Source organism: Triturus cristatus, chromosome 3_2 (assembly GCF_964204655.1).
Source record: "Triturus cristatus chromosome 3_2, aTriCri1.1, whole genome shotgun sequence".
NCBI classification, from domain to species: domain Eukaryota; kingdom Metazoa; phylum Chordata; class Amphibia; order Caudata; family Salamandridae; genus Triturus; species Triturus cristatus.
Window position 1 is genome coordinate 823,152,229 of NC_140584.1, and position 23,888 is coordinate 823,176,116.

At 43.3% G+C, this 23,888-nt stretch overlaps 1 protein-coding gene across 1 annotated transcript in view; it reads left to right on the plus strand.

Moving 5' to 3' along the window:
* Positions 1-23,888, plus strand: part of ORC2 (origin recognition complex subunit 2) — a 286,663-nt gene that overhangs the window by 123,322 nt on the left and 139,453 nt on the right. The window contains exons 8-9 of the mRNA XM_085649029.1: positions 2,620-2,801; positions 3,875-3,973. Coding sequence (XP_085505155.1) covers positions 2,620-2,801; positions 3,875-3,973 — 281 coding nt within the window. The remainder of the gene's footprint in view (positions 1-2,619; positions 2,802-3,874; positions 3,974-23,888) is intronic.

Sequence of the window (23,888 nt, forward strand, 5' to 3'; positions counted from 1 at the left end):
CGATAGTTTCTCAAGAACGGTAATGACCACTGCAAGTTACCAGTCTTCTGGGCATGTGGCGGATGTGATGGAGGTGTTGATGACATGGGTTACAGCGTTGCAGATGGGTGCTTTAACAAGGTTGGAGATGTGGTGAGGATATAGGGTCTGTTAGGGCTCCTGAGTGGATGGTCTGCATGATCGTCGCTGTATTTTCTCTGATGAGTTTTTTATTCGGTCAGGTGGCCGTCTTAATTAGTGAGGAGCAGGTTTGCGATGACATTGCTGGGGTCTCGTTGGTGTGCGAAGTTGCTATAGATGTTTGCGATTTTGTGGAAGAAGTTTGATAGGCCGTCGCAGAGTTCTTGGGAAGGAATTATGCTGTTGATGGAGGCCAAGGGTGTGAAGTCCTTGACAATCAAGAAGATCTGTTGAAGCTCCCTTCAATGTGTTCAGCTAGCTCTCTTTTCTTGGTCTCTCTTAGTTGCTTGTGAAGCCGCTGGTTTTGTGGCTGGCTCTCCATTTTCTTTCTAGATGTTTGCAGTGCCGTTTGGAGTCTTGAAGGTGCTCTGAGTGCCTGCTTGTTGGTTCTTCTGTGCTTGTTGGGTTTGATGTGTGCAAGGGCATCTGTATAGTTCTTGATCAAGTTGGTGATGTCCTTGTTGAGGTTGTCTGTTGGGTTAGTTAGGTTGATCTGTGTTGAGTCAGTCTGCCTCAGAGATTTTGCCCCAGCTGTGGCAGAGTAGGCTGATGCTGGTGGGTGTGTTGACTTGTAGTGTGTTGATTTAGAAGTGGATGATGGAGTGGTTGGTCCATGTGAGTGGTGACGTTAAGTTCTACTTCATGCTGTCGCTGGTGCTAAATATGTAGTCCAGTCCTGCGATGTCTGTTGGTTCTATGATGAGCTGGGTTAGTCCAGAATTGTTCTGACTTTCAAAGAGTGCTGTGAAGCAGGTGTTGGTCCTGTTTTCTCAGTGGAAGTTGAGGTATTGAGAAGTATAAAGGCTTTGGGATCTACGGTGAGAGGGGCAATGATGTCCCTGAGGTGGCTGGTGAAGGTAGCTTGGGGTCCGTTTGGTCGGTAGGCGATGGTTCTGTTCACGGTGAAGTTTTCTGAAATTTGCAGCTTGAAGTGCAGATATACCATGATTCGGGTGGCGCTCTTTGTGGACGTTGAACTTTTTGCTGAGAAGTCCAAAATCCGACAAAATGAATTGCCTATGCTTTAATCAGGACGGTTATTTTAGCTGGCCTACTCAAGTTTGATAAGATTCACAGTTCTAATCCCAGTCGAACAGCTCAGGGAAGACCTGGTGGAACAAGGAAGTTTTCACCTCCCTTCTAAACTTGAGATGGTCTCTTGATGTAGTCTGAGGGCTGGTGTCAGACAATTCCAAGATTTTGGATTGCATGTTTCCAGGGTTTTTCCACTTGCACCCTTCTTGGTAGGTGAGAGGCCATCCGATTATCGATTGGCAGTCGTGGGTTGTGAGATAGCTTGCAGGTTTGGAATAATGGAGACAAGTATTTCATACCCTAAGACCAGTATATCCTGTTGCTAAGGCACACGATCTTGAAGGTTACCAATGTAGGGCTCAAAGAGCGGGAATAATGTCATCAATCAACAGGAAGATCTAGGATAAGCCTTCCTGCTCTCTTTTCCACTATGTAAGTTGATGTAAACTCTCTTATGGGCATTTATGTACATGCAGTTGAAATAATAGAGGTGTGATAGTGCCGCTGAGTGGATGAAGACCCCTTGTGATGAGTGCTTAACAATGGTGTGACTTCGCTAAGCATATGAAACTGGACTTGTGCACTGCTCTTTAAAACATTCACTTTTGAAATGAATAACATTGTAGGATCAAATATTACTCCTTGGTTTCTTACTTTAAGAGCTACAGAAGGGGAAACACTCCAGTGTAGAAGGCCACTTGAAAAGTTTATTTACCATTGGAAAGGTTTTTATTTTAACTGGCTTAGGTTTATTTTGCCAAAGAGTATAATTGTTTGGAATTGAAGCCACTGCGGTAAAGATTGTTTTCCCTCATCCATTACTGTAAACGAGTAAGGCATAATGCAGAGTTTAAGCTGTTAGCTCTTTCTTCTGTGGGGTGGATCACCTGTGTAGCTTCTACATCTATTTGAAATGGAGTTTTGAATTGGTCAATAATGTCAACTCCAGGGCTAGAGTATGCATTACTGTGCCTACACGAATGTGATGATCTTTGGAGGACCTCTCTTTCCTTGAGTTAGAAAAGTAGTCCAACCCTTCTTATTTGCTGCATACCACTTTAAGGGATAAACTGATCCATGCTAGGTTTAGTCCTGTAATACTCATGTAGTCTTTGAGGCAAATAGAGTAGGATACCATAATCAACAGCATTGTAAGTCATAAAGAGCTCTAATAATATTAATACTGCAGGTTGGGTCTCAATAAGGGCTATTAGTATCACTTCACATGTGTTGATGCATGTCAACTCTGTGCCTTTTTGTGATATAAAACCAGAAGGAGGAACAGTGTTGTTAGAGCTGGGTCCAATCCTTGACTCTCTGGCATGGTCCTGATGTCAATAATTTTCAGGGATCACTTTGTAGAACATGTCACATTTGCTGCATACATTTTTTTGTTGCATCTAGCTCCAACCTTGAGGTCGGAGAGTGAGAGTGACTACTCCGCCTCAGGCTCTGAAGGGGAATCAACAGAGGAGCGGGATGAGAAGGCCAGCGATATGGTGACTAATCAAAAGACTCCCAGCAAGCCACCATCAACGATAGTTCCCAACAAAACACCATCCAAGAAATCAAAACATGCTGCTGAGGTGAGTAGACTGCATGCAGGACATTTCTTTTTACAAAGGAGCAGTCATTTGAAATCAAAGATTGCCAAAATTGTTCACTCTTAGAATTGCCTTTCCCGTGCGGGTTGTTTGAGCATGGAAGTCTGGTAATATTTTTGTCAAATCACTGTTTTCCTTGGGTGGCACCATCAATCTGAAGCTATCCAGGTAGTATATCAGTGATACTATACTCTCACAGTAATCAAGAGAAGCGCACCTTTACCAACATTCACTGCTCATGTTACCTCCGTATCAAACACTAAAAGTGAACATTGGGCCTAAATGAATGAAACAACCCCATTAACAATGGTATGCAGAACATTTTATGGACTTATTTTTTTACTCTGAGTAAAATGAACTGAGAAATAATTTGCATGCAGTTCTGTATCGAGATGTTGGAAGGTGTACTGAGCAGGGAAAGTTTTGGTTTTAGTAGAGTAAGACGGGGTTGGGCGCACATAGGTTCGCAAACAGGCCTCCACCCTTGATGAATGTGTGACTATTGGGAAGTGCCTCCCCTTCCCTTGTCCACTGATAGAAATAAGCTCAAATTAGGGTGGATGCAAACCGGTTGGTGACATGAGGTAAGAGGGCATTACGTCTCAACTTTTGTGTTGCCTGGTAGTGATCCCGTGAGTCCTGAAGAAGGTTGTTGATCCTTATGGGCAAACAGATGACGGAATCATGTAAGCAGATGTAAATGGATGCATGAAACATTAATTTCTAATGAGATCCAATACTTAAAATTTTCATCATTGCAAAGTTTCCTACTAAATGAAGAGAAATTCTTTTCAGTAATCTCTGTACTGGCCAATGTTGGTCTTATCCAGCTAGGTGGTATTTATCTACCTAGACGTGGAAAGGACACCAATGATGCCGCATGACACAAAGAAATATAGGTGAGGTGTGATCTTTTTCAATATCTCTGGATGCCGTGAGCGATCAAGAGCCAAATTCTCATACCCTTAGTGTATATTTAAGGTTTAGTTTTTATCATCCTTTCTACATATCTCATGGTATGAATAGATACATTTACCAGCTTTTGTGTGTTTCAGGCTCAACTGGTGGAGGAGTACTTTGAGGCTCACAGCACTTCAAAAGTCCTGACCTCTGATAGAACATTACAGAGGCTGCAGACGCCAAAGCTGGATCAGGTAGGTTGTGTTGGTTTAGTACTCATGGTATATTGTATTGAGAACTTCTGTGTATGTATGAGCACGTGGGTCTGCACTTACGTATGCAGCTAACAGCAACAGCTAAACATGCCTAAGATAAAATATTTCCAACAGTCACCCGGGAAATTTATTTGCAATGGATTTTAACATACTTGGGCACTATTTTTGAATATTTACCTAGAAAAGATTCTGAAGGTCACCCGATGTGATAGCAGTTAATATGAGAACATATGAATAACCTGGTATGTGAAGTGCATTGAACAAGGAGCACTAATTGGTGGAATTTCATTACCTACTTGATGTTTCATCCAGTGTCAAAATTCCATAAATGCAGGCATTGGATTCTGACGTGTATGTTTCTTACACTCCCCACGATTGTGTCTCAGACTTGATCAAGTGAGTGAGACGGGAGGTAGAGTTAAAGTACACTGGTGCAGTGTCCATGCAATCACCTGCACCTTATTGTAACATTCTGGTAGGTTGAGCATATTTTCTTTAACCACATGTTTCTTACAAAATGCTGTAAATGTGTATATCATTGCTAGACACACAAGCTCTAGCCTCCGTTGGGTCATAGGGGTCCACCGGGTGCACTCTTCTTAACATGGATGACTATAGCCTTGTGATCGCACTAACAGTTCGTGGTAGCTGATTATAGCAGTGGAGTACATAACCAGATCACCTAATTCATGCTGATTGTATGCATAAGCATGTGTGACAGTGCTTGGGAAACTTTGAAGTGGGGGTACCCCTCTTGCTACACATATAGAACTACAAGTGTAATTTGGTGCTTCTTGGGATTAGTGCGAGTCAGAGACTGCTGTCCCTTCTCTCCCTGCATGATGCATCCAAAATCACTGCCACCCACCCCTACTTATCCCCCTACTTTCTTCAAAATCAAGTACAACTATCTGGCTCAAATGCACTTCTAATAAAGAAAGAAGATGGAGAGATGGTTTTTGTTCTTCACTAACCCCTGCTAAACAATTTGTAGCAGCCCCTCATGTAATGTAGATTGATCAACATGTCCCCAAATAAATTGCTAAAGGACGAAGCCAGCCTACTGCAGTACCGACTATTTATATACCCGACCACCCATTTGAGTTGTGCTGCTGGAAGAAGCATGTTTGTGTGGGTTGTGAGAGACTGAATGATAGACAGCTCAATCTTGTCAATTTTCTCTTTGAAAAATGAGATAGAGTGCGCAGTTTTCCTCATTGGCGTTATTTGGTAGTGAGTTGGTAGGAGGTTTTGTTAATTGTTTCATTAAAACAAAGAGCATTTTTTATGATTTATGCATGGATTAACTCTGAGTGACCAAATGAAGTTTTGATTTGAAAGATTACCATCTTGGACTTCTTTCTTCCAGTAAGCGTTTTTGATATGCTATTGCCATGTTCTCATTTGATTCACTTGTTTCAAGAACCATCATGAGGGAGGTATGGATTTCTTACGTTTTTAGTTCTAGGCACTGTGAATAAATAAGCAACTTGTCCATGGTAGGGTTGTAATTGTATAGTTTAGCAATTCTTGAAGATCCTGCATGTGTTTGGATTCATTGAAGGGAAACAAATATTTTATGCGAGAGAGTGTAGAGGTTGATGTGTTTCTAACTTTTTACACCTGGTCTTTACTTCTTCATCGGCCTTTGATTTTTGATTTTTTGTAGGTACGAGAAAATGATGCTGAGTGGTGATCCAACCAGCTAACTGAGTTTGGGGTACCTGCCTTAATTGAGTTTTAACTTGCAATTTCGAGCTCAAGATCAGTCCTCTTTTACATTTGGAAAGACGTGCTGAGTAATTACTTGGCTGAGTAAGAAAGCAGTCATAAGATGAGAGCATCATTTTGATCACCAGTATAGTTTGAAAATACCACAAGTGATGTTGTTTGAAGAAATATGTTTTTCCACTTTCTTGTGCAGGTCACTTATCTCGAAGATTTAGTTGGCACATGTAGGGTGATAAATCAAGTTGAATTTGATGGGAAGAGTCCAGTGTTTTCATTTTTGTTGCAAGACATTGGACAAAAGGAACATATGTTTTTCATAATTTTGCATTGAATCGAGCTTTTGTGAATGATTGCCACCCCCTCCAATTTTCCCATTGAGGTGTAGGCAGAAGACAGAATGTTCAGAAGAAAAAGCTGTTCCAAAACTGACGAGAAGCGACTTTGAGCCTTCTCTCATTTAGAGGTAGAATATTTAAGAAATTGTTAGTGATTACGGCTCCTATCTCTATCTTGTGTTTTGCGGGGGATCTACAGTTATGAAAGAGGCAATTGTAAGAGGTTTGCACTGGTGGCTTACTAGTAATTGTGGACTGACTTTCAATACTGTTTCTCGGGTTGCAAATTATTTTATTGGAAGTCTGCTGTGGTTTCGTATTACCTACAAGAGTAGAGTCTACCCTGAGGTGAGAGGGGAATCATGGTGCTTGTGTTTTTACTTGTTTTTTTGGAATCCAAGGAGTGAGCTCATGCTCTTAGGTCATGGAATTTTGTTGGATCGAGGAGTGGATGAATATACCCCCAATTCTAGAGGACAGTGAGCATGTAAGTGCAGATTAGCAGTGGTTACTAGATATGACAAGTACATCCAGACTTTCTCAGTCTTTAGAGATCCGTCTTCTCTTGTGCAGTTGAGTCTGGTTTACTTTGGAGCGTCTTCAGGTTTGTGTGCCTAACCATCTAGCCTCTGGAACCACAGGTATCCTTTGTATGAGGGTCAATTAGTAACTCTCAGGATACCAAGCTGGCTGTGGTGGATTGCTTCATTGAACCATGCTGACTGAGTTGTCTGTAAGCATACCAGAGAAGTAGGTAGGGGAAGGAATAGAGAGTGTGTTCAGGCTTTGTGAGAGGTTATCTTGAAGGAAAGCAGAGTTCTTTGTGGGAGACTACTCAGTTGCCATGGCCTCTTGAGTGCGAGAAAGTGCTCTATGGGTGCATACGGAGATAAAAAGAGAAGTGAGATGGTTTTCCTGCACAAATAAAGAGGGCCTCAAAGCCCTCTTCTGTACACAAAGGGGTTGTATGGAGAGAAGTGGGTCGACATACTCACGAGGATTGTGACAGTGCCTCTGGGAGTATGTCTATCACGTGGTTCTATTAGAGGAGGTGACAGAAGAGGGGAGAAAAGTTACAAGTTGGGGGCGGGTGAGGTGAATCGTAGGTGTGGGATTTTAAAGGGGCTCTCTTTAGAGATGTAAAATGGAGGTTACATTGTTCCAAATTCAGGTTGGAGGATGGATTCCTAATTATCCCATTGATATCAAGATATTGTATCAGAAACATGGTGACAGAAAGACATGTAACTTGCAACCTTAAGGGATTTTGGATCTTTGAGATGCATTCAGTTCCTTCTCAAATGACTACTTTCACAGAGAGGCATTATGGGATGATAATATCCGATTGGTCTGTAGGGTTCCATTTTTCATGCACTGATATTGGTCGGTAATGAGGGTGTCAAATGAAAGAGAGGTTGAAGTTCTTTAGATATTTGGAGGAGTTGGGAGCTGATTTGTTAAGGACATTGGGCTTATAAGCATTAAGAGTCAGAAGGGGAATGGAGGGAGAGATGTTCAGTCACATAAACCCTGGTGCTTTGTTCTATTACCTGGCTTTAATTGTGACTTAATACAGTATATTGTAGGCCAGATGTAGGTAAACACAGGCCGCTAATAGTGGTTGCAAATAACATACCGACTTTTTGTAAGCTATTCTTAATTTTGTAATAGAACCTGTGTACTAATACGTTTCAAAATCTCTAGTTACAGGAATTGCACAATGGCCTGCCTAATGGACATTAATAAGACAAGTTGCTATTTGGGACCCCCAGGGATTGGCCGCAAACACAGGAATAGGGGCCAGCAAGAAACAACAGACCACCATGCCTAGTATTCTATTCCCAGACAGGGATTCTTTTTCCAAAGCTCCCAATGTTCCTAAAGGAACTGTTGCTGCTTTAAGGAAATGCCGCTACATAAGACATCAGGTAGAGCAGGTAGTGTTCCCTTGTACTACTACCTACCTTCCCTTAAACTGCCTGACACGATCCCCAAAGAGAAGCTGTCAGCGGGAACAGTTTCCCCATTGTGAATGGGTTACCACCTCATCTGAGAAGCCAGTTAAGGTTCAGTAGTTGCCAGCTGCAATTGCATTGATGCAGCTCATTGCAGTTTGCAGTTAGGAATGGGCACCCTCTTAATTCCCCCTCCTAATTCCAATTCAGAATGAGTTACAACATCCTTTTTGCTATTTCGAAAGACATTTCTGGATCGTAAAAGAGGTTTCTAGAGAGCAAAAAGCCATTCTATACAGCTGTGATTTTGTGAATCGCTGTGTATAATCGCTTGGCATATTAGTAAATAACAAGATGTTACAGAACAGCTGACACGCGTTTCACCCCATTATGGCCCATTCGCCTGGGGCTTTTTCAAGGCTGCGAAAAGTGCACAGAATATAATGAATTGCGGTTGAAGTTTTTATTTTTTGGTGCATGGAGAATTTCAGTCCTTTCCGGGACTACTTATCTATTGCATCCCTGTAACAGGGCAGGTAATTAATTAGATCAAGAAACTGGTCTATGCAGCACTGGGATGCCTGTCATTTTTACCCCTTAATCTTCTTTTTTATGGTCTGTTCTCCTTTCAACTCCTCATCCTCCAATTTCATTTTCACAATTGGTGATGGTTTGACACCATTTTGAACCACAATTCATTATATTCTATGCACTTTTCGCAGCCTTGAAAAAGCCCCAGGCAAATGGGCCATAAGGGGCTGAAACACGTGTGGGCTGCCCTGTAACTTTCTGGCACTTACTATTATGTGAATATTTCAACGAAGATGAATTGATGACATTTTTCACTCTGAATAAATCTCATAATTACAAAATGTGCGATAAGTTACTTCTGGATTTATTATACTGTGGAATACTCCGTAATGGATATATCAATTAACACGATATATATATATTTTTTTAAACGGAGGGGAGGATGCACTCATCTTTTACCTAAGATCTCTATAGCCATGCCTGTGGATTGGCAGGGGGGTCATTCTGGATGCGGGCAGTGCGAGTTGTCGGTAAGTACCTCCTTGCAAGGTTTTAAGAAGGAACTACATTTGAAACTCAAAGCCGATCACGCCTCTTCCTAGAGACTCTTAAGTTAGATCTCAACACCAAACTTGCCTCTCTACAACAAGATGTGGACTCGGTGGCCACTCGGGTGGGGGATCTTAATGCTAAAATGCTGGAACTGGAACAACACACCAGTCAGATGGAAGGCCTAACCCAATTACTCCGCTCATAGCTACAGGCGTCTCTTTTGAAATGTGAAGAAATCAAAAACAGATCTCGGCGCAAGAACATATGAATCTGGGACTTGGAAGAGGGGGTGGAAGGCCCTGACCTGGAAGCATTTGTTTCGGGGTTGTTTGCAGAACTACTCAACGACACAACATTGATGGTTAAGATAGATAGCGTACATTGAGTGTTCTCCCAGCTGGTTGGTGATGGGTGACACCCTAGAGACGTACTAACTAAATTACACTCTTTTAAAGTAAAAGAAGCCATCCTACAGGTGGGCCCAAAGGCAGAATCGGACTCTTTTGAGGGAGCAGCTTGCTCTTTTTTCCAGGATATTGCCCCTGCAACGCTGACCTGACATCAACAAATCCGTCCAAGAACAGACGAATTGCAACAAGACCGTATTAAATATTGCTGGACCTACCCTTTTGGATTGGCACAACAAACCTCATCATGTCACAGAACTGGCGGAGGTTCTGACTCTCCTGGAGATACCCACCACTGAGGCCTGCTGCCTGGAGATGACCCGGGAACCTCCTGAAGCAACTAAGCTGAATCTCAAAATACAGGCGTATGGCTCTTGCAGCATCATTCCTACCAAACTAAGAAACACAGATCTTCTAGGGATGTATGTCTGGATACTGAGACTACCTCCTTTTATGGGACTTTACGAAGGAGGGGTCAACTTCCGAATGGCCCATGCTTGGAACCAGTTGGCCATCAGAAGAAGCTCCTGTACTCTTTTCTTTCTCTTCTGGAGGAGAGATGGGGACTGCTATGAAACAACCCTGTGTAGAAAGGGGGACAAGGGCACCCAAAGGAATTGGACAGGGACCTTGGGTAGATACGTATTGTAGGAAACAGTGGTCCCTGAAAGCAAAAAAATGGTAAAACAAAAAATGAATATAGTCAAAATTGATACTATATTATAGCCAATGTCCAGCCGGGCATGGCAACTTTAATAAGTAAAGGTGGTTAGCAGTGATCCAGAGAATGCAAGTAGAATCTTAGTGGGACACAAGCCTGTATCCTAAGACTTACATATCATGTGGACAACAAATTGTGAAACACATTCAGGCAATTACAATGATGTTTCTTTTTTAGAGATAATGAGTAGCGAAACATCTGATATTCATATTGCCACCTTCACGATGTATTATATACAGAAATAAAAATGTGTAAGGTGGACAACAGAGTCGACGGCGTTTCGATCCTTATCAGAGAGATTGAGGATCATCATCAGGACTTTTTAGTTAAATTGCCCATATTTTAGATTGCCTGAGTAAACATAGGACAATAAGGCAAACAAAAAACACATAGGTATGGAGAGAAATTCATGGGAGAAAAGGGGAAAAAAGGAAAATAGCAATGAATCAGTTATAGTTACATTTGGCGAAACATTTAAAATCGGAAAAACATTAGTGTCAGATCAGGGGCTAGTCCCTATTTGAAATCTTGTACAGTAGTGTTATTGCGGGCATTAACCGACCGGAAAGAATAAGACTGAAAGGTACAAGAGAACAAGTACGATTTATAGAAAAAATTGCGAGGTACGAGAGATGAAAAATAGCATGAAAAGGTAGGTGGTTTAGACATACTAGGGTGCTAGGAATTATCACTAATTTCGGAGTGCGGAGAGAAGCGGTGAGCCGTAGGAGGGTGCTACGTACGGAGACATGCGGTGTCGGGAAAATAACGAGGAGGGTGACAAAGTTGGGTAAAGGCGTTTGAGAAAGTGAGGGGAATACCTCGTGTTGCCAGTGGAGGCAACGGAGCAGGAGCCGAGTCTCGGTCAACCGGCGGTGCGTGAATTGAAATGGACGCGTATTAAAGGAACAATGCCTGTGGAGGGAAATATAATTAGGGGAGAGCGAAGTTTTGTGGCAAGAACGTAGGGAGTGCGAAAGATAAAGGCTTACCTACGAACATCAATTTCCAAAGTAGAGGACACGGTAAGGAAATCTGATGGGAGAAAGTTAATATCAGGATCCGGGGGGTGAACAGAACGGGCAGGCAACGGGGCCGCAGTAGCGAGGCTTACCTCAATGTAATAAGAGAGATGTGTTCCGTGGCCGTGCAGAGGACAGCGCGTTCGGACGATGCCGGATCGACTCTGAAGGGGGAGTCGGCATGCAACATAATGTAGGTGTGTGCGATCGTATGGGCGGTCACACGAGTAGTCACGTGATCAAGGAGCTGTGCAGTGCAAGTGAGTGGGAAAAACGAAGATGTTTTCGGGCGCCATATTGGAAGGGTTGGAAGAAAGGGGTTGTTAAATGAAGAGCGAGGCAGCCAGCGAATTAGAAATAGAAGAAAGAAGGGAAAAGTGAGGTGGCTTGCCTTGACAGAAAACGAAAGTGCTACAAAAATACATTGGATATTTGTGTCACCGCAATAAACATTAATCTGGGATGAACATTCAATTATGTACACCAATACCATTCTGGCATCTCAGTAGTGGCAAATGAGGACCAAAGTCCACGAAATGTAAATGAGCAAGTCAAACTTCTATTCAACAATGAGGTCCGGTCCTCAAGGGGGTTAGACCTTCTGTATGTACTTTCAGTGTTCCAGTCAGTGTTCAGGAAAGTGCAAAATGAAATGAATCCAACAAGTTCATAGTAAGGAGGTCCAGTCCTCAAGGCGATTCAACCCTCTGTGTATGCTTCCTGTCTTGAGAATCCACTTTAATTCTTCCTTGTTCAACAGTTGGGCGAGATCTGCGCCCCTGGGTGGAATCTTCACTACAGAAATTACGGTTCAGTGTATGTCATCTTCGGTATGGCCTGTGGCCTCAAAATGTTCGACCAATGGTGCATTGGGGGTTTTGCACCGTAATCTGCTTCTGTGCTGACAGATTCTTACCCGGATTTTTTGTGTGGTCTGACCTATGTAAATCATACCGCAGGGACACAAGATTGCATAAATCACATTACAAGTGTTACAATTACTGAAGTGATTGTGAGGTTTACGTATATTTCCATATACAAATTCCTTGCAGTCAGTGGTAAAGCCGCACACAGAACAGTTGCCACATCTATTGTGACCAATCACAGACGGTAAGGACCAATGGTCATGAAGGGTACCCGTGTTTGTGGTACTGGGGAGTGCTGCTCTGACCAAGTGGTCCTTAATGTTCTTGCTTTTTCTGAAAGCAAAGAGGGGTTTCTCTAGGTTAAGTATTCCAGCATTTACTACACTCCAATGCTTAAGAATGCTTTTTCGAAGTTTGTTTGATGAGAGGGAAAAAGTGGTTACGCATACTATGCGGTTCTCTGATTTCTTGGGTTTCGGTTCCAAAAGAATGTCCCTAGGACAATACCATGCTCTTTTAAGGGCGTTTCGGATCAATCTTTTGGGGTAGCCTCTGGAGGTCAGCTTGTTGCTTAATGTTTTGGCTTCCCTGAAGTAGTCCTCCTTAAGGGTATAGTTGCGTCGGATGCGGAGGTACTGGGAATAGGGAAGAGAGTCTTTTAGAGCTCTAGGATGATTGCTACAATATTTCAACAGAGTATTACGCTCAGTTGGTTTCCTGAAAAGGCTGGTGATCAGATGTCCATCTTTGTGTGTTATATTGAGGTCAAGAAAAGGGATGGATATTTTGTTGTGTGTAAGTGTGAATTTTAGACCACCACAGTTGTTATTCAGCCAGTGAAGGAAATTTTCGAGCATGGTTTGAGTGTCATGCCAGATCAGGAAGATATCATCTATGTATCGTTTCCAGAGTGACAAGGCAGAGAAAAAAGGATTGGGTTGGGCCAGTATGCAATTCGTCTCAAGTGCGTTCATGTATAGGATAGCCAGATTCGGTGCAAAAACTGCTCCCATCGATGTGCCTTTGGTTTGCTGGTAGTAATGCCCGTCAAACAAAAAGAAATTTCTAGTCAGGCATATCTCGAGGAGTTGCAAAATAAAAATGGTAGGGACTGCGTGTGGTCTGATGCGTGTCTCTAAAGTCGTCTCAATGATGAGTAATGCATCTCGTTGGGGGATGTTAGTATATAGAGACTCAACATCAAGAGTGCAAAGTGTGTCAGTTGAAGGGTTAAAAGTGTGATTTTCTACCAAGGTAATCATCTGCATACTATCTCTGACATAGTATGGCGTGGATGGAACAAATTCCTTTATAAAAAAGTCTACATATAGGCCAAGTGGCTCTAGAATGGAACCACAACCTGAGACGATAGGGCGTCCAGGAGGGTGCTTGGTATCCTTGTGGATTTTAGGTAGAGTGTAAATAACTGGCATCCGGGGAGCCTTCGCATTCAGAAACTGATATTCGAGTTTGGAAAGGAAGCCTTCATCTAAACCTGATTTGGTGACTTGCTGGATGATTTGTTTGAGTTCATTGGTGGGGTTGGTGGGGAGTCTACAGTAATGATCTGTATTCCCTAGTTGCCTTAATATTTCATTTTTATAGGTAGTGGTTTCCTGTAGTACTATTCCACCACCTTTATCAGCAGGTTTGATGACAATCGTGTTGTTAGTCTTAAGAGTTTGGAGTGCTGATTTTTCTGCCAATGAGATATTGTAAGGGATATAGTGGTGTTCTTTGGCCAGTTGTGATAGGTCATTTAATACCAACTTCTCAAAAGTGGAAATCTCCGGTGGAACCATATTGGCCGACGGGGAGAAGGTGGAAGGAGGTCTCAAAGGGGTGTTAGGTGCTTTGGGTGAAAAGGGATTTAGCAAAAAGTAGCTATGTAATCTCAGTTTTCGAAAAAACCTAAGGACTTTGGTCTGTAGGTCAAGAAAGTTAGTCTTGGTGGTGGGTACGAATGAAAGGCCCTTGCTTAGTACTGATAATTCTGAGTCATTTAAATGGTGTTTAGTAAGATTAAATATGGGAAGTAAGAGGTTGGTTTGTGTCTGGCTAATGGAGATAGCGGTGTCTATGTGCTGTGAATGGTCTACCAACGGTAGTAGTTGCGTCGGGTTTGCCGTTCTCCTGGTGGGTTTTGCCAATGGGCACGCTTCAGACCCCCTCTTCTGGGTGGCTCGTGCTGACCACGTCCTAAAAAAGAGGCTGAAGGTTGTGGATTAACTGGTGTTCTATTAGCACTGCTAGTCCCTTCGCCTGGATCGGAACCGTCGGAGGATTCGACAGAGGTGTCAGAGAATCCTACTAAAGTCTGTCCTCTATTGAATCGGCCCCAGGGGCGGTTGTTACGTTGGTTATTGTAGGATCGGTTGATATAGAAGTCTTTGGTTAGGTAGGGGTAAGTGCGTTCAGTGGAGTAGCTTTTAATGTCTTTCTTTACTTTAATGGATTTCTTATTCTGTTCTATTCTATAGAATTCATCCACGGTTTTCTGAACTTGTTCTAGCAGCTTCTTACTATCCGATATCGTGTCGCTGCTTGTTATTTGTCTTTCAATTTCTGTTATCTCTTCCAAAAGTTTTTTGAGTTCCTCTGTGGCTATGTCGATACCGAGGACCATCCAGTGCCTAGAGCAAGTAGTGCTAATGTAACTGAAATTTGTGATGTATTTGAGAATGTCAGTGAAAATTCCGGGTATGTTTCTAACTTGGAGGCCTGTGGGGATAATGTCAGCTTTTAAATACTCTGTGAGCATCCGTATCATGAGTTGTAACCTGACAGATTTTTTCTTTGTTTTCTCTAATTGCTCAGGTAATGTGGAACCAGTTTCTTGGTGGAGTCGGAGAAGAGGGATGGACCTTCAAAAAGATTTTAGAAGGTCCATCCCTCTTCTCCGACTCCACCAATGCTCCCCAAGAAACTGGTTCCACATTACCTCCAAGTTAGAAACATACCCGGAATTTTCACTGACATTCCCAAATACATCACAAATTTCAGTTACATTAGCACTACTTGCTCTAGGCACTGGATGGTCCTCGGTATCGACATAGCCACAGAGGAACTCAAAAAACTTTTGGAAGAGATAACAGAAATTGAAAGACAAATAACAAGCAGCAACACGATATCTGATAGTAAGAAGCTGCTAGAACAAGTTCAGAAAACCGTGGATGAATTCTATAGAATAGAACAGAATAAGAAATCCATTAAAGTAAAGAAAGACATTAAAAGCTACTCCACTGAACGCACTTGCCCCTACCTAACCAAAGACTTCTATATCAACCGATCCTACAATAACCAACGTAACAACCGCCCCTGGGGCTGATTCAATAGAGGACAAACTTTAGTAGGATTCTCTGACACCTCTGTCGAATCCTCCGACGGTTCCGATCCAGGCGAAGGGACTAGCAGTGCTAATAGAACACCAGTTAATCCACAACCTTCAGCCTCTTTTTTAGGACATGGTCAGCACGAGCCACCCAGAAGAGGGGGTCTGAAGCGTGCCCATTGGCAAAACCCACCAGGAGAACGGCAAACCCGACGCAACTACTACCGTTGGTAGACCATTCACAGCACATAGACACAGCTATCTCCATTAGCCAGACACAAACCAACCTCTTACTTCCCATATTTAATCTTACTAAACACCATTTAAATGACTCAGAATTATCTGTACTAAGCAAGGGCCTTTCATTCATACCCACCACCAAGACTAACTTTCTTGACCTACAGACCGAAGTCCTTAGGTTTTTTCGAAAACTGAGATTACATAGCTACTTTTTGCTAAATCCCTTTTCACCCAAAGCACCTAACACCCCTTTGAGACCTCCTTCCACCTTCTCCCCGTCGGCCAATATGGTTCCACCGGAGATTTCCACTTTTGAGAAGTTGGTATTAAATGACCTATCACAACTGGCCAAAGAACACCACTATATCCCTTACAATATCTCATTGGCAGAAAAATCAGCACTCCAAACTCTTAAGACTAACAACACGATTGTCATCAAACCTGCTGATAAAGGTGGTGGAATAGTACTACAGGAAACCACTACCTATAAAAATGAAATATTAAGGCAACTAGGGAATACAGATCATTACTGTAGACTCCCCACCAACCCCACCAATGAACTCAAACAAATCATCCAGCAAGTCACCAAATCAGGTTTAGATGAAGGCTTCCTTTCCAAACTCGAATATCAGTTTCTGAATGCGAAGGCTCCCCGGATGCCAGTTATTTACACTCTACCTAAAATCCACAAGGATACCAAGCACCCTCCTGGACGCCCTATCGTCTCAGGTTGTGGTTCCATTCTAGAGCCACTTGGCCTATATGTAGACTTTTTTATAAAGGAATTTGTTCCATCCACGCCATACTATGTCAGAGATAGTATGCAGATGATTACCTTGGTAGAAAATCACACTTTTAACCCTTCAACTGACACACTTTGCACTCTTGATGTTGAGTCTCTATATACTAACATCCCCCAACGAGATGCATTACTCATCATTGAGACGACTTTAGAGACACGCATCAGACCACACGCAGTCCCTACCATTTTTATTTTGCAACTCCTCGAGATATGCCTGACTAGAAATTTCTTTTTGTTTGACGGGCATTACTACCAGCAAACCAAAGGCACATCGATGGGAGCAGTTTTTGCACCGAATCTGGCTATCCTATACATGAACGCACTTGAGACGAATTGCATACTGGCCCAACCCAATCCTTTTTTCTCTGCCTTGTCGCTCTGGAAACGATACATAGATGATATCTTCCTGATCTGGCATGACACTCAAACCATGCTCGAAAATTTCCTTCACTGGCTGAATAACAACTGTGGTGGTCTAAAATTCACACTTACACACAACAAAATATCCATCCCTTTTCTTGACCTCAATATAACACACAAAGATGGACATCTGATCACCAGCCTTTTCAGGAAACCAACTGAGCGTAATACTCTGTTGAAATATTGTAGCAATCATCCTAGAGCTCTAAAAGACTCTCTTCCCTATTCCCAGTACCTCCGCATCCGACGCAACTATACCCTTAAGGAGGACTACTTCAGGGAAGCCAAAACATTAAGCAACAAGCTGACCTCCAGAGGCTACCCCAAAAGATTGATCCGAAACGCCCTTAAAAGAGCATGGTATTGTCCTAGGGACATTCTTTTGGAACCGAAACCCAAGAAATCAGAGAACCGCATAGTATGCGTAACCACTTTTTCCCTCTCATCAAACAAACTTCGAAAAAGCATTCTTAAGCATTGGAGTGTAGTAAATGCTGGAATACTTAACCTAGAGAAACCCCTCTTTGCTTTCAGAAAAAGCAAGAACATTAAGGACCACTTGGTCAGAGCAGCACTCCCCAGTACCACAAACACGGGTACCCTTCATGACCATTGGTCCTTAACGTCTGTGATTGGTCACAATAGATGTGGCAACTGTTCTGTGTGCGGCTTTACCACTGACTGCAAGGAATTTGTATATGGAAATATACGTAAACCTCACAATCACTTCAGTAATTGTAACACTTGTAATGTGATTTATGCAATCTTGTGTCCCTGCGGTATGATTTACATAGGTCAGACCACACAAAAAATCCGGGTAAGAATCTGTCAGCACAGAAGCAGATTACGGTGCAAAACCCCCAATGCACCATTGGTCGAACATTTTGAGGCCACAGGCCATACCGAAGATGACATACACTGAACCGTAATTTCTGTAGTGAAGATTCCACCCAGGGGCGCAGATCTCGCCCAACTGTTGAACAAGGAAGAATTAAAGTGGATTCTCAAGACAGGAAGCATACACAGAGGGTTGAATCGCCTTGAGGACTGGACCTCCTTACTATGAACTTGTTGGATTCATTTAATTTTGCACTTTCCTGAACACTGACTGGAACACTGAAAGTACATACAGAAGGTCTAACCCCCTTGAGGACCGGACCTCATTGTTGAATAAAAGTTTGACTTGCTCATTTACATTTCGTGGACTTTGGTCCTCATTTGCCACTACTGAGATGCCAGAATGGTATTGGTGTACATAATTGAATGTTCATCCCAGATTAATGTTTATTGCGGTGACACAAATATCCAATGTATTTTTGTAGCACTTTCGTTTTCTGTCAAGGCAAGCCACCTCACTTTTCCCTTCTTTCTTCTATTTCTAATTCGCTGGCTGCCTCGCTCTTCATTTAACAACCCCTTTCTTCCAACCCTTCCAATATGGCGCCCGAAAACATCTTCGTTTTTCCCACTCACTTGCACTGCACAGCTCCTTGATCACGTGACTACTCGTGTGACCGCCCATACGATCGCACACACCTACATTATGTTGCATGCCGACTCCCCCTTCAGAGTCGATCCGGCATCGTCCGAACGCGCTGTCCTCTGCACGGCCACGGAACACATCTCTCTTATTACATTGAGGTAAGCCTCGCTACTGCGGCCCCGTTGCCTGCCCGTTCTGTTCACCCCCCGGATCCTGATATTAACTTTCTCCCATCAGATTTCCTTACCGTGTCCTCTACTTTGGAAATTGATGTTCGTAGGTAAGCCTTTATCTTTCGCACTCCCTACGTTCTTGCCACAAAACTTCGCTCTCCCCTAATTATATTTCCCTCCACAGGCATTGTTCCTTTAATACGCGTCCATTTCAATTCACGCACCGCCGGTTGACCGAGACTCGGCTCCTGCTCCGTTGCCTCCACTGGCAACACGAGGTATTCCCCTCACTTTCTCAAACGCCTTTACCCAACTTTGTCACCCTCCTCGTTATTTTCCCGACACCGCATGTCTCCGTACGTAGCACCCTCCTACGGCTCACCGCTTCTCTCCGCACTCCGAAATTAGTGATAATTCCTAGCACCCTAGTATGTCTAAACCACCTACCTTTTCATGCTATTTTTCATCTCTCGTACCTCGCAATTTTTTCTATAAATCGTACTTGTTCTCTTGTACCTTTCAGTCTTATTCTTTCCGGTCGGTTAATGCCCGCAATAACACTACTGTACAAGATTTCAAATAGGGACTAGCCCCTGATCTGACACTAATGTTTTTCCGATTTTAAATGTTTCGCCAAATGTAACTATAACTGATTCATTGCTATTTTCCTTTTTTCCCCTTTTCTCCCATGAATTTCTCTCCATACCTATGTGTTTTTTGTTTGCCTTATTGTCCTATGTTTACTCAGGCAATCTAAAATATGGGCAATTTAACTAAAAAGTCCTGATGATGATCCTCAATCTCTCTGATAAGGATCGAAACGCCGTCGACTCTGTTGTCCACCTTACACATTTTTATTTCTGTATATAATACATCGTGAAGGTGGCAATATGAATATCAGATGTTTCGCTACTCATTATCTCTAAAAAAGAAACATCATTGTAATTGCCTGAATGTGTTTCACAATTTGTTGTCCACATGATATGTAAGTCTTAGGATACAGGCTTGTGTCCCACTAAGATTCTACTTGCATTCTCTGGATCACTGCTAACCACCTTTACTTATTAAAGTTGCCATGCCCGGCTGGACATTGGCTATAATATAGTATCAATTTTGACTATATTCATTTTTTGTTTTACCATTTTTTTGCTTTCAGGGACCACTGTTTCCTACAATATGAAACAACCCTGTAGCCAGCACAAAATGAAAGCTGTTCTATTCAGGCCTTCTTATTCATGTTTGCATAATGCTTTAACTCGATGTGCTGCTTTGAAGCGGCATTAGCGGTTTAAGACTTATTCGCCTGTCATTGTCATAATGCCTTGATACTTGCAAAATGTTTGCTATTTGGGACCTATTGTCCCACTTATTCTCTTAGTTAGGTTTAGATTTTTTAAAAAGTTTTTGGTTCATGAAGAGCGCTTCTCTATGTCGACACGGAGGGAGGCGGGGGAAATGCTGAGGACAGGGGCCTCCCGAATGGGGGGCATGTGAGATTTGGGTGTGATGAACAAGCGGGAGGGTAGGTTAGGGCAAGAAGCCTAGTGAAGAGGCACTTGGAGAACCCACTTGACCTGACTATGCCATGGTAATTACTACTGTCATGGAACATTAAGGGCCTAAACTCACCAGCTTAGCAGCATAAATTGTGGAAGTATCTCCTCGACCAGCGACCTGATGGTGTGGCGATACAGGAGACACACCTCAAACAGTGCGAGGACCACAGATTGAGACATAAAGCATACCCCATCAAATCCTCTGCCTTAACTAAACATAATAAAGTGGCACTCCTGTTCCATTCTTCACAAAAATTCCAGCCTGAAGGATAGTAAACAGATAAATAGGGGAGGATTGTCCTGGTGAAGGGTCGAATTGGAGGTAAACTGTGCATCTTTGCATCTATATATAGCCCGAACTTTAACCAAATCCCGTTTGCTCATGCACTGCTGTCCTTACTGGGGGTTTTTGCTGAGGGCACAATTCTCTTGATCGGTGATTTTAACCTTGCCTGGGATTTTGGGATTGACAGCCCACAGATCACCCACAGGAAGCTTTCCCAAAGCACTCAAGGAGGCATTCCGGGACCTGAGATGAGAGGATGCATGGAAGATGTTCCATCCCAATTTTCACAATTATACCTTCTTCTCCCACACACACTGTTTATATTACTTGTTCATTAGCCAAACCTTGAGCCAAGATGTGAGAGCAGCCTCCATCTGCCCCATATCTGACCAGGCCCCTCTGGCAGTAACATTGGATTGGGGTTAACCGCCTATTGGATACCGCAAATGGTTTTTTCTAGCTCTCTTTTGAAGGATCGCCTCTTAAGGGACGACCGGAGGAAAGCTATCCGAGAATTCTTTCTATTTAATAACCCCAGCGACACAAACCCCTCTAACTACTCGGACACATTCAAGGCTGTATTACATGGGAAATGTATTGCACTTGTCTCAACACTCAACAAGCAGAGAGCAAAGGAGCACCTAACACTTGAAGAGGAGCTGCAACAGCTCGACCAGGCCCACAAAACCTCAGACACTAATCCTGCAGTGGAAAGTCATAGCATTGTGAGGGAAATTAAATGCGATTTACACCAACAGGATAGAATTCACTCTACTGCGCCTCAAACCCATGTCCTATGAGCAAGATAATAAGGTGGGTTCCCATTTAGCTCATCAACTCAGTGTCAAAAGGGAAAGAGAATATATAGATGATATTATGTGTGATTCAGGAGTACTAGAGCGCGCCGATACAACGAAAGCCCAGATATTCGACAAGTTTTACAAAAACTGTACACGGCTGAACAAATCAACACCCACGCCCAATGCGATTACCTGAATCTCCCACAGGTCCCCCCCACTCCCAAAACGAGATGTTGAGTGAGCCCATTAGCGCAGATGAGGTCCAGCAAGCAATCTCCTCCCTGAAACTTCATAAGTCACCAGGACCAGGTGGCCTCATGGCCCAATTTTATAAGACGTTCAGCTCTGACATAGTCCCACACCTGACAATCCTGTTTAATTACATAGCAAAGGCAGGTACGGTAATCCCCTCGATGAGTGAAGCCCTAGTGACCGTCTTACCAAAAACCGGGTAAAAACCTCAGTTCCTCTGGCTCCTATAGGCCCATCGCTCTCCTCAACGTAAATGCTCTGTTAAAAAATCTTAGCTTTACCGATGGAGCAATTGATACCGTATTTGATCCATCCGGATGGCTTCATTAAGGGCCGACAGACGCACGATAATGTGCGTAGCGTGCTCCATCTGATCAAAAAAGCCACTAATAAACAGAAACCCGCTGTCCTGTTAGGGCTTGGCACCGAGAAGGCCTTCTACCGAGTAGACTAGCCCTTTCTCTTTTACCCACCCCGGCGTTTTGGTTTCTGTGACTCATTCATAGCAGTGATTCAGGCGAACTATACCATGCCATGGGCTAGAGAGTCTTAGTCAATGGGGTAGGTTTGGATCTTTTTCAACTGGTAAGGGGGACAAAGCAGTGCTGCCCTCTCTTCCCATTGCTCTCAGTATCAAGCCCTTCTCAGCAAAGATATGGCCAACCCCAGCTATTAGGGGCCCAGGTTTTAGCTCAGTGGTGCATAAGATTTCTATGTTTGCGGATGAGGTGCTCTTGACACTCACCTTCCCCACTCATCTCTAGTGGCCCTCTAGGAGGAATTGTGTACCTCTGAAAGGGTAGCGACCTTTGACATTAAATTGACTAAGTTCTACATACTCATCTTGATGCAGCCCAATGCGGCTATGGAAGCCCTGGTAGTCTCTACCCTCTTCCAGTGGGCCAAAAAAGACTTCACTTATCTCAGCATCAAATATACCCCCAGATTGTCGGAACTCTACTGTGCCAAAAATTCCACCATTATTGCAGCACCTGAAAGCAGATCTTAAACAATGGGCTCCTATGTATATCTGCTGGCTAGGACGCATACACGCGATTAAGATGACGGTTTTACCCAGGGTACTTTACCTTTTTAAGGGCCTTCCTCTGGAGTTAAATAGGGAGTTTCTACCGACTCTGTGAACCCTAATCAACCGGTTTATTTTGCAGAATCTTGGGGCCCGCTTGCCGTTTAAACTGCTCCGCCTACCAAAAGCAGCGGGGGGTTAGGCTCCCTGACTTCCAACTATACTATAATGTGGCCTAACTCAGTTATCTCAGAATGGTCACTGTCTGAGTCTGATAAACCTTGGCTGCACATGGACATGGCCATTGTGGGGAGGGTCATCTGGAATGTATTATTGAAACCTAAATCAGACCACACGCAAAATGCCTACCTGAGTACCGCGACAAAAACGACACTTAAAGATGAATAAGACTGTGGAATGGACAACTCCCCACCCCACCCTTATACAGCGATACACTATAACCCGGCATTTCCCCCGGATCTTCAAACAGGTCCTTTTGATGCCTGGAGAGAGGGCGGCTGCCTCACACTTTCCGACCTCTTTCACAGCTGGGACATTTTAACATTCGAACATTGCCAACGTAACTTTCAGCTTTCCGACTCCGAACATTACCGCATTACACAGCTAAAACACTGGGCGGTGAAATCGCAAGTCAGCCTAGCCACCACTAAAGAACTTACGCCTATTGAATGATTTGTTAGGAAAGTGGGATCCTCTCTGGGAACCATCTCATTTCTATACTCCTTACAACAATCCTCACCCCAGAGCCGCAACATATAACGTTTTGGGAGCGAATGCTTGGGGAGGAGATTCCTTAAATGAAAGTGGAGGAAACTTTGGAGTGATAGCCCAAAATGCAACCAATCTATCAGCATGAGAGAGGCACACTCTAAACTACTTTACAATTGATACCGCTATCCCACCAAGCAGGAAAAATAAATCCCAATTCTTCGGATCTCTGCTGGAGAGCATGCGGACTGTTGGGCGACTTTTGCCACGTTTGGTGGGATTTTCCTACGATTCCCCTTTTTGGTCAGAAATCCTGGCACAAACTCAAAACATCCTGGGGTATCCCCTCCTTACTCCCCAGGTTTTGCATCGCTGGGTTAGAGGGATGATATCCTGAAACGCCAACCCAAGAGTGATAGAGCGATCATATGGTTATGCATAGGGGCAGCTAAAATGGCACTGACAGCAGCCTGAAAAAAGAAAGGCGCCATCGCTGACACAATGGCACCAATGCCTATGGCAGGCCCTCACAATGGAGAGAATGGCGGACATCTTTCGAGATTACTTTAACAACTTCGAATTTACATGGGGTCCTTGGTGTCCTACGTATACAAAGGTCTACCATTGATTGCTTGTCCCTCGTGTTCAAGAGAACCTCATCTCTTTCGTGGTGGA